Genomic DNA, 18,053 nt, shown 5'->3' with positions numbered 1-18,053 from the left:
TAGTGACTTAGAACCGATCCACTAGCACGGTCCACGCCAATCCCTCTCTGGCACAGAGGATCCACTACCTGCCAGCCGGCATCGTGACAAATACAGAGTAGTTTGGTGTCTTCCTTTGGCCTCATTGTTATATTTTTGCAGCAAAATTACTTATTAGCAGTTGTACATTCCAGATATACGTATGTATTCATACTGTAATCACTTGGGGCACCTCAAAGGGATATTCTGGTATCAACTATCACTAAACTAATATAGTGTTATCACTAATTGTACTAGCTTCACATGTTTTTGCTTGTATTACCCCTGACAGGGAGTTGTGTACTTTTATTTTCAGTGTGGTGGTGTTTCAGCAGTGCCATGGCTCCTTCTTTATGCCCAAGACAATGAATCACCCTCTGCTGTCTCAGGAGGCTTGGCATAATCTTGTCTCTGAGCCCTAGCCCTGTCACCTGAAGGATGTCAACATCTCTGACCAGACCCTTCTGCCTAAATTACCATCACCCTGTCATATACACATATAAATCTTTATTGGGACATTTAGGGAAGAATGTGCTGTGTTTACAATATGTTGCCTTGTGCTAAGAAATGCCACAGGCAGAGGAGCAGCCAGCTTTCTGTCTGTGTGGAGGGATAGTCTGTTGTGTTATGTAATGCTCTGCAGCCGCTGTGGGTGGAAAACTGACATGAGTGCTGTGGGCGGAGATGTGGCAGGATAGGAGGACTGTAATGAAGAGGGAAAACAATGCATTCTGGCAATTGTAGTACTGAGCAACTGCTCTACCAGGAAGTGCACTGATAAACTACAGAACAGCAAAACAAATGGATTCTTTGTGGTTTCAGAATTGGGGCAGAGAGGTTAGCAATGCTATAAGTTTCTGCAGCATTTAAATTTTTTTAACTGACATGGGTGCACCACTTTAACTCTGCACAGCTAATCTTATTTGACTCTTTTTAACAATCTACTTTAGATCACATTAAAAAGATTGAAGAAATTAAATGTTCTTGTATGGCAGGAACAGGACCGGCCTGTGGGTATTACATATGCAACTGTGTATTGCCTCCTGTTCTCTCTATATACTATACTTTCATGTTGGGCTGGGTTCCATAAACAGGCCTCCTGCAGGCCTCCTCCTCTGGGCATTATAAATTACTTCATTCTAGCATTTACTTCACAGGTATTTTGCCTTTGTATTTTTTTAGACACACAGAATGAAAATAATTTGTCGACCTTGAGAGATTTATGTGTTTCTTTTAACCTTATTGCTGACGGGACTGATTTGATCTATTGCATGGGAGGTGTACTATTCATTTTTCTTTCTTTTTTATCTTTCTTAAGAGAACACATAAGACAATTCAAAAGAGGCCACTCTAAGGAACAGGATGTGTTTACTCCCTTAGTAGAAATGAGCTCATCTATTATTAATTGGATGATTTGCATTACTTACAGCTACAGCTTACCATATAATGTTCCTGTACTACATAAGTAGTTTTCTTTTTTCTGAGCTCATATGTACATAGAAGGGCCCTTTAGTCAGTAGTTAATGGTTAATATATACAAGTTATTTAAAGGGAACCTATCATCACTTTCATGCTGCCTGAAACACGAGTCAGCTGGGATTCTTCTTCCTGCCCTTCTGGCCTTGACTGATAGATCTCTACTTATACCCATATAGGAAGGGATCTATCAGTCATGGCTGATGGGGCCAGGGGAAGCTGCTGGAACAATTTTGTTGATTCATGGATTAGGCAGCATAAAAGTGATGACAGGTTCCCTTTAAGTGTTCATGAGTCAGAATAACTTTTAGCTTTTTCCCATTTACACTTAGAAATCTTTTTGTAAGAAAATGTGATGCACACCGAGATACAGTACATGTTCTACTAAATCATTTGACTTTCTGGATGACTAGAAACCAATTTAGGCAGCCATGTAATCTGAGGATGTGCTGAAGCATGGACGCTGGATTGTTCTCTCATTTTATTATGAAATATAATTAGGAGATGATTAGAAAGATACCTTGGGAAAGTTTATGCCTGAATTATATATTGCTCCATTTATTAAGACTGCTGACCTATGATCTCTACTTTATCTACACCTTCTTTTGACTCTGACCATGGGCCAATTAAAATAAATGCATGGTGTTCTAATAATTTTTATCATGCAACATTTGATACAATGTGACTATGGGGGGAATTAATCGAGTGGTGTAGGTGAATGTCTTTTTACCCCATTAATTCATGTAGTGGAAACTGTCTACCTGCACCAAATGTATTACATGGATCAGGGCAAGTGATAAATCTGGTGCTGATCACATTTCTTACTGCAGTACACCACTTTGTATGGTGATTCCTCTGCCACTTTTAGTGTGACTCTTTATCCCGGGCAACAAAATGCGCCACTTTTTAATAATGCTGTCAACAGTCAGTTTTGTAAGCCAAGTCGGGGCTAGTGTAAATTTGCGCCTTATTAAGCGCAGTTGTGACCAAAGATGCGACAAGCTGAAATGTCGCATATGATAAATTCCTTACCACTGCAGGATATCACCTGAAATTGTGACTTGGTATGTTCTTTTAGACAAACCTTCTAAAGCAAAAGTCGAAAAGAAAAGATTTAAAACAGCAACTAAATAAAGAAAGAAGCAGTCGGCACTGTGGCTTGTACTCGGTGCACGTGGAAGGTAGTATAGCAAATGAAGATGGTCCCGGCACACGTTAGATAGCTTTACACTGTTTTATTAAGCTATCAGCTTAGCGTTACTACACGTGTTGCGGCTCCACCTGAGCCTTTCTCAACAGGCTCAGGTGTATATTTCCGAGGTATGCAATCACAGTAAATATACACAAGTCACAGTTCCCTTCTGTACAGCAGCAGTGCTCTCATAAAATGTGAGGTTCAGTTACATTTCAGAATAGTGTCAGATGTTATAGACTATATAGCACCAACCACTGCATGATACAGTGCTAGTCCTAGCATCAATATTGATTTTGATTTAGGTGTAGGTGTATATCTTGACCACTGGTGAGGACCAGATTTAGTCATATTCTAGCTACTAGGACCCTAGGAGAAAATGGATAAGCTCTGATATTCATTTTAGTGACTATAGACAAAATAGTGCCATACAAAAATCTCCTGTAAACATAAAAAATGTGATTTACTAAGCCTGACGTTTGAAGTAGGAGAAAGACCAGTGTAGGGGGGAGAGAATAAAGGCTTCTTCCATGGTTGTCTGTCCATTCTTGCTCCACCTTTCTTATTTCTTATCTCTGGCCTTCAGAATGACACACCTCACCTATACTGTAAAAGTTATGCCTAATGTTACCACTCTAGATCTGTACTACAGATAATACTGATATGCATAAAACCCCCTGTTTTGCAAGGGAAATCCATCACCAGATCATCAATTCTAATGCTCCAAAAATGTGAATGCAGTGTGTTTATAATTTGAGTCGCATCTAGCTTCTACGCGTGGTCGATGGGGGACACGTTTTGATCAAAAAGTGCCCTAAGAGCCTCCATTTTTTGACCAAGAGTGCCTCTTCAACCTTCTTTTTTGTATGCATCTAACTTCTAAGCACAGAATCTGTATTTTCTTATGTCTCGTCATGTATTCCATAAAGAATTTATTACTGTTCCAACTCATTTGATTGCTGTGTCACAAATGTATATTGCCCCTTTAATGTGCATAGTAGTTCACAGTTAATAATGCTGCAAGTTCCATTTATATGGATGCTGTGGGAATAAAGCGATTTTATTTGCTGTTTTTATAGGCATGACAAAAACTGATATAAACGCTCTATGCCTTTAACACATTGCCTTTCGTGCTCTGATGCTTTTCCCTGTGGTTAACATCAAATGACAGTATATTTAGGAACAATCAGCTCACTATATATTCTGTACATAGTGAAGACGGCCATTGTGTGCACTTGCATCATATTCATGAGATCAGGGCTTCATTGATACAGCTCACAATGTGATTGTCTGGGAGTCTAATTTGATGTTAGTTCTGTAAAAGAAGATGTGCAGAGAAAACCTATTTTTTTTAGTGTCCTGTCACAGGAGATTTGCCGTGGCAAGATCATTATCTTTGCATGTGGATAAAAAAGCTTTGCAGACTAGTCTGCCTTCCAAAGCAAGCCTCTTAAAAATGACTGCATTGAACTGTTGAACTTTAATAAGCAGGGAACACTCTGAATAAACGTTGGTAGGGATAAGGTGATCCTGTGCCTGGAACTTAGTCTGTAAGTAACATAAATCAAATATGTCATGAGTTGGAAAGGCAATGAATAAAATAACAGTGCATGAGTTTTTTTTCTTTTTTTCCCTTTGTTCTTTACTTGACCCAAAACCTTGTGAGCAATTATAATTATCATTTTCAGGAAATGTCACTTGACGTGAAAACCAGAAGCAAATGAGTCTGCAAGCGAATCTAGCTTCAAGTCTCCTTGAATTCTCACGCTTCCATCTTGTGAGATGTTTTGTGTATGATAGCTAGAGTTTATGAGTTTATTAGTTTTTTCTTTTTTATAAAGAAACACTCAACCATAATGTTTTAGATCATCAAATACATGCTTTTGCAACTTTAGCCTGCTCTATTGCTTTGCGCAGTTAGCTACTATTTTAAAATGTGCTTTATATATATATATATATATATATATATATATATATATATATGTCCAAATATGAACAGCACATCAAGATAAATAGATAGTTTTGAACGGGGTGCAAGCATACTTGGAGCCTCGGTCGCCGGTTCCTTAATCCATACAATACAAATAGATCATAGAAGAAAAGGTTCCAGCTCCCGAAAAAAATATAAGTTTTAAAAGTCCAAAATTTATTCAGTCCATATTAAAATCAAAAAGTCTTTTTGATTTTAATATGGACTGAATAAATTTTGGACTTTTAAAACTTACATTTTTTCGGGAGCTGGAACCTTTTCTTCTATGGTCTATCTATACCAGGACAACAGCTTGGCTTCTACTCCGGGCTTCCGAACCAATTCCTACGAGTGTCAGGATCAAATCATTACAAACGGTGAGCTGGCTATACACCTTTCTCTTTGTTTGAATACAAATAGATGCAGCACACCACGGCTTGAAAATCACGGTGCAAGGTTTATTCCATAGTGTATTCCAATAGACAACGTTTCACCAGCCTCACGCTGGCTGAAAAAGCCAGCGTGAGGCTGGTGAAACGTTGTCTATTGGAATACACTATGGAATAAACCTTGCACCGTGATTTTCAAGCCGTGGTGTGCTGCATCTATTTGTATTGTGTATATATATATATATATATATATATATATATATATATACTAGCGGAGTACCCGGCGTTGCCCGGTTTTTCCTTCCAAATCCTTGTTGGGGAGGAAAATAAACAAAGGAGGAAGCTTTTGACTTCATAACCCGTCCTCATATATTGTTGTCACATCCCAACCCCATATCCCGACCTCCTATCCCGACCTCCTATCCCGACCTCCTATCCCGTCCTCCTATCCCAACCTCCTATCCCGTCCTCCTATCCCGTACTCATCCTCCAATCTTGACCTCCTATCACGACCTCCTATCACGACCTCCTATCCCAACCTCCTATCTCATCCTCCTATCCAGTCCATCTATCCCGACCTCCTATCCCGGTCCTCCTATCCCAGTCCTCCTATCCCATCCTCCTATCCCCACCCGTAATATGTGTACCAGGTATTGAAATATCTCCAGCCATACGGAAGTTATCTGGGAACATACATTTACCATTGATTTGCATGGGACTTTAAACAAAAATCCTGATCCTCACAAATGGGGGTAGTTAAGGATTAAATAAACTATTGTATATTTTAAGTGGACATATAAGTAACATATGACCAAGTATTATTGAAATATCTCCAGCCGTTTGGAAGTTATGCAGTAATATATATTTCCCATTGACTTGTATGGAACTTTAAACATAAACCCTGCCCCTGGCAAATGGGGGTTAGTAAGGGTTAAATCACCTATCCTATGTTTGTTGTTGACATATAAGTAACATGTGTGCCAAGTTTCATGTTAATATCTTTGGCCATTTGGATGTGATGCTGGAACATACACACACACATACATACACACACACACGTTGAGTTTTATATATATATATACTAGCTGAGTACCCGGCGTTGCCTGGTTTTTCCTTCCTAATCCTTGTTGGGGAGGAAAATAAATAAAGGAGGAAGCTTTTGACTTCATATCCCATCCTCATATATTGTTGTCATATCCTGACCTCCTATCCCGTCATCATATCCCCACCTCCTATCCCGACCTCCTATTCTGTCCTCCTATCCCGTCCTCCTATCCCGTCCTCCTATGATGTCCTCCTATCCCGTCCTCCTATCCCGTCCTCCTAGTCCGTTCTCCTTTCCTGTCCTCATATTTCGACCTCCTTTCCCGTCCTCCTTTCCCATTCTCCTATCTCGACCTCCTTTCCCATCCTCCTATCTCGACCTCCTTTCCCGTCCTCCTTTCCCATCCTCCTTTCCCGTCCTCCTTTCCCGTCCTCCTATCCTGTCCATCCATCCCGTCCATCTATCCCGTCCTCCTATCCCGTCCTCCTATCCCGTCCTCCTTTCCCGTCCTCCTATCCCGTCCTCCTATCCCGTCCTCCTATCCCGACCTCCTATCCCGACCTCCTATCTCGACCTCCTATCCCGACCTCCTATCCCGACCTCCTATCCCGACCTCCTATCTCGACCTCCTATCCCGACCTCCTCTCTCGACCTCCTATCCCGACCTCCTCTCTCGACCTCCTATCCCGACCTCCTATCCCGACCTCCTATCTCGACCTCTTATCCCGACCTCCTATCTCGACCTCCTATCTCGACCTCCTATCCCGACCTCCTATCGCGTCCTCCTATCCCGTCCTCCTATCCCGACCTCCTATCCCGTCATCCTATCCCGTCCTCCTATCCCAACCTCCTATCTCGACCTCCTATGTCGACCTCCTATCCCGACCCATAATATGTGTACCAATTATTGAAATATCTCCAGCCGTACAGAAGTTATGTGGGAACATACATTTCCCATTGATTTGCATGGGACTTTAAACAAAAACCCCGACCCTCACAAATGGGGGTAGTTAAGGGTTAAATTAATTATCCTATATTTTAAGTGGATATATAAGTAACATGTGACCAAGTATTATCGAAATATCTCAAGCCGTTTGGAAGTTATGCAGTAACATATATTTCCCATTGACTTGCATGGGACTTTAAACATAAACCCCGCCCCTGGCAAATGGGGGTGAGTAAGGGTTAAATCACCTATCCTATGTTTGTTGTTGACATATAAGTAACATGTGTGCCAAGTTTCATGTTAATATCTTTTGCCGTTTGAACGTTTTTGTGGAACATACACATACACACACGTTGAGTTTTATATATATATATATATATATATATATATATATATATAGATAGATATATATAAATAATTGTCACTAAATCTGCATTGTTCTTAGGAAGTCACTAAGATCCTTGATCAGCATCCTTAGACAGTGCAAACTTAAGTGACAGACTACATATGTGGAAGCTTGCAGGACTTCGATCTTGGTCAAGGAGCACAGAACACCAGGAGACAGCCATTTCCTGGTTTAGGCACGCTTCATCTTTGCCTAAATGGTAAAACAGCCATCTCTTGGTTTTCTGTGTTCCTTGACCGAGATTGTCAATAAAAAAAGATTTATCTATTGCTAAGTGCCGCAAGCTTCTGTCGTTATGATATCCTTTTGTGTTAAATGGCCACTGTCGTAATTTTCTTTTAAAATATGTTATAGACTATACTGTAATAATATACTTTTCAATATACTTCTTTTAGAACTTATTAATATTTTTAGATGTAAAACAACAACACTTTTGCGGCCCCCTGTGGCTGCCGGCCGCTGCAGGCTTGGTCTCCTGCTGGCTTGGCAGAGACCAAACTCAGGAAATGCGGGTGGGACCTGATCTAAGCACTAAGATCTCTGCCCTTTCGCTCATGCAGAGGAGAATAAGCGATTTGTGGCGACAGGTCCGCTCCGATCTCCCTCCTCTCTAAGTTACACATGCGGAGAGGAGGGGGATGGCGATCTGTCTATTGGCACAGGTACTACTACTCCCATCATGGAACAGTCTGTTCCATGCTGGGAGTTGTAGTACTACCTAAAAAATGTAAATAAAATAGAGAAAAAAAGTAAAACACACACCCACTTTACTAATCACATTATTAAAATACATTACTAATAAAAATTTGCCGAGAATTTATTCGGATCAAATAGATTTTTTTTTTTTACATTCGACAAATTTGCTGAATTGAATTTTTCAAAAATTCACTCATCTCTAGTGAGAATCATAGTGAAGAATATTTAATTACAGCAGATTGTGTAAGAGATAAGTCTTTCTGATTATCATAATAAAAACAATGTAACCATTTCTTTCTCATGCAATGTAGTAGATTATGTATTGCACTAGAAATCCCAGGAGAAATGATTATATGTTGCCCTTCTGTTACCAGGTTTCTCAGAGATTTAATTACCAGTTATATCTGTGTTTTTCTCTTCCATTGCTCAATCCCATGGTATTGCCACATAGCCCAAATGTTACTGCACATTTCTCTGCCTTGCAGTAGACACAGAGCTCAGGCTTTCTGCTTCTAAAGTCTTGCTCCTATTCAGATGTTACAGAGATGATTTTCTTGTTCCTGGGCACAGATATAGATTCTTTCATGGGTCTGTTCTCACCGAAGAAGTGACAGGATCTCTTAGGTCACTCGCCCGATGCTGAAAATGAGGCTTTCATCAAGTGTCATTGAAATTATTGCCTGTTGTATCCTGATATTTGTCAGTTTATTGGGAAATACCATATTGATTTATTGCACATGGAAGTGCATTACAAGACGTCTGCCAACTTCATTTGCCCTAATTTTCAGCCTTGCATTTGCTCACGTAGTAAAGAATATTGTGATCAATGCTATGAATATTATTTTCAATGCTGGATTGGTCCCTAATTCTCATGTCTGCAAATTTGGATTGTTTACAGCATCCTTAACTACTAAGCTGGAGATTTGGTTTACCTTTTACTTGGCTGTATTCTACTGTGTGAAGCTCAGAAGAGTTGTCCATCCGCTGAGGACACCTCCTAATGGCAAATGGCGCAAGCATCATCTCATTGCTGTGTTTGTCTTGTGGGTCACAGGAATCGCAGTTTGCTGCCCTTACCTACTCTTTGGAAATCATATGCAAAATGAAGCACGACAGCTTCGCCTTAATACTACTTACCCCTTCTCCCACAGCTTCCTTTATGAAGAATGTACCCTTAATTTTCCAAATACTGCAGTTGAACTTTATTATCATCAGATCTTCATGGTCCTCACTGATCTAATCCCGCTAGCGCTTTTAATTCTAGTCAGTTTACGTATACTTATTCTATTTTGTGAGCAAAAGAAAGCAACTTATGGCAATATCTGGATTGGGCATGACCCTTCAGAGACTGAGGTCCTACGGGCATCCAAAGTGATAGTACTGTTAATGTTCCTTATTACTGCTCTGTGGGTTGCCCACTTTGTCCTTGTCTTGTTCTTAAAGTACATATGGTCGTGGTATCTAATCTCAACCCTACTTGTTGTGATGTTTTCTGGATACTCCAGCATTAACCCATACTTGCTAATGCTAATAAACTACAAAATCAGTTTGCAAATTAGATCCCTGAGCTCCTTCTGCTGTGCAAACAGTAAACCCAAGAATTTACCTACCAGCAGTCAGAAGTCCATACCTGAAGAACCGGCCACAGAAGACTGATCTTGTGGCTTTATACTTCACAAGGAAATTACATTGACCTTCATAATGGTTATGCAGTCTACAAAGTTTTGAGGTTGGATTAAGAAATAGGCAGGTACATAGTGTTTCATTACTGTCAGGCTTTGTTTATACTTCTATAATTCTCTTTTATCAGATTCCTATAGAATCCTAATGTAATGGATCCATTATAAACAGATCTCCTAAACAGACTGTAATGGATTCCTTATACCTTTTAAGGATTCAAAACCAAAGCCATGGCACCAGTGTAGACCGATCTTTAACTCTTCCTATGAAATTCACTTTGTAAATATTTTTGCTATCAGTACAATATTATTAGAAGTAATTGAATTACAGAGCAGAGCGGCTTGCCTGAGTTCATTTTTAAATTAGCCTGATATCTCTAAACTTTATGTAATGTTTACATATGCATTACTTCTATAACATGAGCTGAATTATAACTGTTTATATTAACTAACTGCAGGGGGTTCACTAGGGCTGTCACAGTTTAAGGTCCATTCCAACTTCATGGTCTTATCAAATAATTAGATTTTTATGAAAAAGGAAAAAACTATTATGTGAATGGACCCATAAATTAAGCTCCTTTTTTGTATTTTTATACAATATTCTTATGCACTCTACATACCACTGTTTATTAAAACCTTTATAATTTGAAATTACCTTTAGAATTATTGGCTATTCATAAAGGACAATGGCTGAAGTGTTAGTAATAAGTAATATTCTTTCTTTTTGCTTATTAACATTCTTACATTTCTGAATATATCAGAAGTATATACCATCACTATATACCATTAGCAATAACATTAAAACCAGATAGATGAAGTGCATAACATTGATTCTCGTGACAGTGGCTCCTGTCAATAGGTAGGATATATCATGTATCAAGTAAACAGTCAGTTCTCCATGTTGATGTGCTGGAAGTAGTATAAATGGTCAATTGTAAGGACCTAAGGGATTTTGACAGGCCAAATGGTGATGGATAGATGACTGTAGGAGAGAGTCTCTAAAACAGCAGATCTTGTGGGTCTAGAGTTCACAGTATGCACTGGATAGTGCAATGGTTCTTAGGCTCATTGAGGTGCTTGGGGAGTAAAGGCTAACCTGTCAGGTCCAATCCTGCAGAAGAGCTACTGTAGCATAAAATTGCTGAAAACATTATGGTGGCTATGATGGAGACATGTCCGAACACATAGTACATCACTGCTTGCTGCATATGGAACTGCATAGCCACAAACTACTCAGAGTACCCATGCTGTCCTCTGCGAAAGACATCTATATTAGTCATATGAGCATCAGAATTAGATCATGGACCATGAATGGGATCTGATCTAATAAATCATACTTTCCTTTACATTATGTGAATGGCCAGGTGTGAGTCACATAACTTGGGAAGAGATAGTATTAGTAGGTACTATGGAGAGAAGGCAAGCTAGTGGAGTAATTATAAGCAGTAAGATGCCTAAGCAATGTTCATTTGAGATATCTTGATTTTTGGTATTCATGAGAATTTTATTTTGACACATATCACCTACCCAAGCAAATGAAGTATACATCTTTTTGGCAATGTGTTATTCCAAAAATAATTTCAAATTTAATAAACAAAACAAAGAGATAAAGTTTTTGACTTGGCTTCCAAATTCGACTAGGTGTTAACCATGACAGCTCCACCACACAACTTAAAGGACCTAAGGGATCTGCTGCTAATGTCTTTATGCCAGGTACCACAGGACACTTTTAGAGGTTTTATGGAGTACATGCTTCTGTGGATTGGACCTCTTAGGCAGCATCATGGAACCTACAAAGCAATATTAGGCTGGTGGTTTAATGTAGCTTATCAGTGTACAGATATGTACATAATTAAGTTTGAGTATTGAGTACCGTATTTTATTTAACAGTTTCTAGGGCTCATATTGCCTTCTACCTTTCCCATATATCTGAATGGCAATTAAAGGGCTATTCCATCTCAAACATTAATGACATGTCCACTGTTACTACTTTGTCAGATACAACTTAGGCTATGTTCACATCTGCATTGGAGCTCCGTTTGGGGAGCCCTGTCAGAGAAACTGTTTAGTTATCGGGACCTGAGCCGGAAGAAAAAAACACTGAAACCATTATTTTTTTTGTCCGGTCCAATCCGTCTAAATAAATAGACACCAGACGGAAACCAAATGGACCCCTAAAGTCAATGGGGTCTGTCGGTGTCCATTGTGAATTTGACCGTCTGGCTCAGTTTTCTGGCCGAGAGCAGACTCTGTGCTGGAGGTTCAGGACAGAGTCCCCAACACAGATGTAAACTACACCTTAGCTGTTTATTTCTAAATATAAATGCCTGCTGTGCTGACTGCAGCAAAGGGGATAGGCAATGTTTTAGCAGCAAAGTTAAACTATACTGAGTTTTCGGTACAGCAGAGCTTACAGTGCTGCTCTTTCACAGCTGCCATTAACTTTTGTAGGAGTTATGAAAATAGCATAAAACAGCCCATTTGGCTGTTTTTGGAATCCACCACCATGACTAGGCCAAAAGTTTATGGCATTGCAGACATTTATGGCATATCCTGTGGATACACCATAAAGGTTTCAGATGGGAATACACCGTTAAGCTCCGTTATTTATCGTGTTTCTTTATCTTTGCATATACTAGATTTGCAATTTAGTACTCTAAGGATGCGTTCACACTGAGTAATTTAAGAGGAATTTATTCAAGTAATTCCTCTTGAACTCTCATCTCCAACTTAATGTACATCTCCTCTGCCCATTGGGTGGTATGTATCAATAATGGTGTAGCAATGTGTGATTTTATGTATGTTTTTTTGCGTCAAATGGAGCATATTTGCGCCAAAATTATCAATTGTCGTACGCAAGTTTCTAATTTTGCAACAAATGTAGCCCTACAAAAGGCGCAGAATTCCAGGCAGTAAATCTGACTTGGGGACATTCTAATTTTGGTAGCTATTTTCTCTGTCAATTTATTCATGGTGTAGATTTGCTCCTAAATGAAGGTATTTGCGCCTAAACTTGCGCCAAATCAAAAAGTCGCAATTAATGAATTCCAGATCAAAGAATGATTGTAACTGAAATCACGACTAACAAAGTGAAATCAGTGATTTTGTTCTAAGCCATTTGGCACAATTGTTTGTCGCAAAAAGTGACATAAAAGGAAATTTGAGACAAATCACAGTAAAAAAAAACTGGGTAAAATCCTTCATACATACCCCCCATTGACTTTAAGGTTTTTTCTACTGTCATGTTCACACTGCGGAAATTCTGCTAGCAGAATTCCGACGCTGAAATCCTTTCCGCTTGAAGAAAGAACATGTTCATTCTTCAAGCGGAATCCGCGTGCAGAATCCAATAGAAGTCAATGGTAAAAAAAATTCTGCCCTACATCGTTTTATAAGCAGAATTTGAGCGGAATTTATGCGGAATTCAGAAAAGTAGATTAAATAGCTTCCTCCTTCATTCCTCTTCATTTCCGCATGGAAATTCTTCTCGAATTCCGCTTGAATTTCGCTTGATGGATAAAATGACAGAAGGCAACAATTTCCTGACCGAAATTATTCCTTGTGAATTCCTCAGTGTGAATGCACCCTAAGAACTATTCTAGATGAACATGTAAGTGTAATTCGTAGAACTGTTGTCACTAGCCCAACACAACAAAGAGAGTAACCACACAACATTGCTTATACCTGCAGGGCTGTAGAAATGTGTATAGATCATATATTGTTTTTTGTCCTGGAATGACATAGTAAATATATAATACAAAAACTCCATTTCACTTTCTATGAAGACTGGGGGAAATAGAATTAGACTGCAATTGGATCAAATCTCGGTAGATTACTAATGGTTATTGGGTATATCTGTTAACACCCATATTGTATATAAAGCAAATTTTGTGTGCTAGATAACTTTAGTTCTGTAACCTATTTTTATACAGTAAATTTATTTGTTGCATATTAAAATGTATAATATGGAATTTTAAGTTACAAAAAGCATACAATACATAATAAAATATTATTTTATTACTTGGCACATTTTCATATTTGCCTCACATTTGCTTATGCATAACTCTGCTTGTTAGCCTATTTTTTTTTCTGAATTATTTATAGCTTATGATACCTTTTATTAGAAGCTATTTCAGTTTTTTTCATAGATCATTTGTAACCACAAATGTCTTATTTTTCTTTCAAAAAATTCAATGTGGTCTTGGATTTTCACCCTAGTCCAGAGTTTCAGAGTAAATCGTAACACATGTATGCTCTTTCCAGTAAGTGTAGTTATAGATGCTGACTTTAAGAAGAAATTAGATACACGTAGGGGCGCCAAATAGAACAGGTTGTAACACCAAAGGGTGCCCATTGGCATCATTCCCCTATTTTCTAAAATGTTCTAGAAACTTGGCAGAAGATTGCAATAGTGACGACATACTATGTTGAGGTCCGTGGAATAACCGACTGCATATCTCAGAGAAAACAACAGCCTCTTCTTTTTAGAATAGATTCCAACTCATCGGCCCTCATTTACTATTGCAAACCCGACATGTTTTGTCGGGTTGTGCGCCAGTTTCAGGCGCATTGCGCCTGAAATTCTGTCTGCGCCTGAATTTGCACCTGAAATTCTGTCTGCGCCTGAAATTGCGCAAGAAATGAAAAAACCCAACTAACTCTCCATTTTGCTAAGAAAACCCCGAAAAGGGGCGTGGCTGTCTGGAAAAATGGCGTGGTCACAGAAAAGGGGCATGTTCCCGACATTTTCACAAAATCCCAACACATTTACTAAAGTTTCCACAGAAAATGTGGTGGATTTCAGCTGAGGAAAACCCTATAGGTTAGAGCATGTGTAAAAAAAAAAAGCAAAGTGTAGGGAGAGTGGAAACTGTAGGGAAAGCTTAGTAAATACCAGGGAAAATAAATTGTGGGGAATTAAAACCCACAAAGAAACCTACACTCCACTCTTAGTAAATAAGGGCCATTGTCCTGCTACTGGGATAGGATAATCTACATTGATTTCCACCCATATGGGAATGCCATGATCTTCTTACCGTTCTGCGTTACTGGACCTCCCCACTCCATGTGCACCATGGCCAGGGCGGACCACTTTACTGAACCCCTGATCAACCCAAAATACTGTCAGTTCTAGAGGGAATCTTAACTCCTGATCAACCCACCAATCTTATCTGTTCTATAGAAGATCTTTCCTCCTGGAGGACCAATTAGTCATATTATCTCTGACATGACTCTTACAGCCGTGCTTGAGGGCTATGAGGACAACTAATCTATTTACTTAGCATGTAAATATGTTTTCCAGTTGTATGCAATACTAGAAAGAATTTACATATTAAGATGGATACGGTTTGACTTACCTGCCAACAAGTTGCTAATTCTCGTCTCTCCAGTCAGCAATTTATGTTTTGACAATATTTTATGACAGATTAGTTGCTAGGGATTCACTGGCTAACAGATATTTTTGGGGGATGTAACACAATTTACTAATGCTGGAGTATCTTTAGACTGTTTAGTCTAAGTTAATACCAAAGATTAGTTGGCTTACTTTATACCAGAATCATTTACCAACCATAATGAATAAAAGCATTGTACCTTTTGCAGTAAGCTACGCCCATTGTTGGACAAGTCGTAAAAGCATCTAAAATATATGTTATACAACTTATATACATCAGATTTTGCACTAAAACGTATATATATATATATATATATATATATATATATATATATATATATGTCACAATTCGGCTGGTGGATCCTCTGTGCCAGAGAGGGATTGGCGTGGACCGTGTTGGTGGACTGGTTCTAAGTTGCTACTGGTAGTCACCAGAGCCCGCCGCAAAGCGGGATGGTCTTGCAGCGGCGGTAGCAACCAGGTCGTGTCCACCAGCAATGGCTCAACCTCTCTGACTGCTGAAGATAGGCGCGGTACAAGGGAGTAGACAAGAGCAAGGTCGGACGTAGCAGAAGGTCAGGGCAGGCAGCAAGGATCGTAGTCAGGGGCAACGGCAGGAGGTCTGGAACACCGGCTAGGAACACACAAGGGAACGCTTTCACTGGCACAATGGCAACAAGATCCGGCGAGGGAGTGCAGGGGAAGTGAGGTATAAGTGGGGAGTGCACAGGTGAACATACTGATTAGGCCTGCTGCGCCAATCAGTGGCGCAGTGGCCCTTTAAATTGCAGAGACCCGGCGCGCGCGCGCCCTAAGGAGCAAGGCCGCGCGCGCCGGGACAAGACAGACGGGGAACGGGTCAGGTACGGGAGCCGGGATGCGCATCGCGAGCGGGCGCCTCCTGCGTCGCGAATCGCATCCCGGCTGGGAGAGATATTGCAGCGCACCCGGTCAGCAGGTCTGACCGGGGCGTTGCGAATGAGAGGATGCTGCAAGCGCTCCCGGGAGGAGTGGGGACCCGGAGCGCTCGGCGTAACAGTACCCCCCCCCTTGGGTCTCCCCCTCCTCTTGGAGCCTGAGAACCTGAGGATGAGACTTTTGTCTAGGATGTTGTCCTCAGGTTCCCAGGATCTCTCCTCTGGGCCACAGTTTTCCCAATCTACCAAAAAAAATATTTTACCTCTGACAGTCTTGGAGGCCAGAATCTCCTTCACAAAGAAGACGTCAGATGAACCGGAAACAGGAGTGGGAGAAACAACTTTGGGAGAGAAACAGTTAAGGATGAGTGGTTTAAGGAGAGAGACATGGAAGGCATTGGGAATACGGAGAGAAGGAGGAAGAAGGAGTTTGTAAGAGACAGGGTTAATCTGGCACAAGATTTTGAAAGGACCAAGATAGCGTGGTCCCAGTTTGTAACTGGGGACACGAAAGCGGACATATTTAGCGGAGAGCCATACCTTGTCTCCGGGAGCAAAAATGGGGGGAGTTGTTCTTTTTTTATCTTCAAATTTTTTCATCCGGGATGAAGCCTGTAAAAGAGAATTTTGGGTTTCTTTCCATATGGTGGAAAGATCACGAGTCACTTCATCCACAGCGGGCAAACCAGAGGGCAAGGGAGTAGGGAGGGGAGGAAGAGGGTGACGGCCGTACACCACGAAAAATGGGGATTTAGCAGAAGATTCGGAGACTCTGAAGTTGTATGAGAATTCGGCCCATGGTAGAAGATCTGCCCAGTCGTCCTGGCGGGAGGAAACAAAATGCCCTAAATAGTCACCCAGGACCTGATTAATTCTTTCTACCTGCCCATTGGATTGGGGATGATAAGAAGAAGAGAAGTTTAATTTGATCTTGAGCTGTTTACAGAGGGCCCTCCAGAATTTAGACACAAATTGGACGCCTCTATCCGAGACGATATGCGTGGGCAAACCGTGAAGGCGAAAAATGTGTACAAAGAATTGCTTTGCCAACTGAGGCGCTGAAGGAAGACCAGGAAGAGGAATAAAATGTGCCATCTTGGAAAATCGATCAACGACCACCCAAACAACTGTGTTGCCACGGGATGAGGGCAAGTCCGTAATAAAGTCCATACCAATCTGTGACCAAGGCTGTTCAGGAACAGGCAGAGGATGAAGGAGACCAGCAGGCTTCTGGCGAGGAGTCTTATCCCGGGCACAGACAGTACAGGCCCGCACGAAATCAACAACATCAGTCTCCAGAGTCGGCCACCAATAAAATCGAGAGATGAGTTGCAAGGATTTTTTGATGCCCGCATGGCCTGCGAGGTGGGAGGAGTGTCCCCATTTGAGAATCCCGAGACGCTGGCGTGGAGAAACGAAGGTCTTCCCTGGAGGAGTTTGCCTGATGGAAGCTGGAGAAGTGGAGATCAGACAGTCCGGAGGAATGATGTGTTGCGGAGAGACCTCTACTTCAGAGGCATCAGAAGAACGAGAGAGAGCATCGGCCCTAATGTTCTTGTCAGCAGGGCGAAAATGGATTTCAAAGTTAAAACGGGCAAAGAACAACGACCACCTAGCCTGGCGAGGGTTCAGTCGTTGGGCAGACTGGAGATAGGAGAGATTCTTGTGATCAGTGTATATAATAACTGGATATTTTGATCCCTCCAGCAGGTGCCTCCATTCCTCAAGCGCCAATTTTATTTTTTTTCAAATTCAAAAACTCATGCGCCAATTTAATGGCCAGTAGTTCTCGATCACCAATGGAGTAGTTTTTCTCCGCCGGAGAGAAGGTCCTAGAAAAAAACCCACAAGTAACAGCATGCCCGGAAGAATTTTTTTTGTAGAAGGACAGCTCCAGCTCCCACAGAGGATGCATCTACCTCCAATAG

General features: G+C 40.7%; 2 protein-coding genes across 5 annotated transcripts in view; both read left to right on the top strand.

Moving 5' to 3' along the window:
* Positions 1–18,053, top strand: part of SNCAIP (synuclein alpha interacting protein) — a 266,108-nt gene that overhangs the window by 84,560 nt on the left and 163,495 nt on the right. The window lies entirely within an intron of this gene.
* LOC130272655 (olfactory receptor class A-like protein 4) lies at positions 8,783–9,793 on the top strand. Its single transcript, XM_056518512.1, has one exon. The coding sequence runs from the start codon at positions 8,783–8,785 to the stop codon at positions 9,791–9,793; it is 1,011 nt and encodes a 336-aa protein (XP_056374487.1).

The sequence above is a fragment of the Hyla sarda genome, chromosome 1, assembly GCF_029499605.1.
Source record: "Hyla sarda isolate aHylSar1 chromosome 1, aHylSar1.hap1, whole genome shotgun sequence".
In the NCBI taxonomy this organism is placed as follows: domain Eukaryota; kingdom Metazoa; phylum Chordata; class Amphibia; order Anura; family Hylidae; genus Hyla; species Hyla sarda.
The sequence above is the reverse complement of the archived record's forward strand: the minus strand, read 5'-3'. Positions and strand labels throughout refer to the sequence as shown.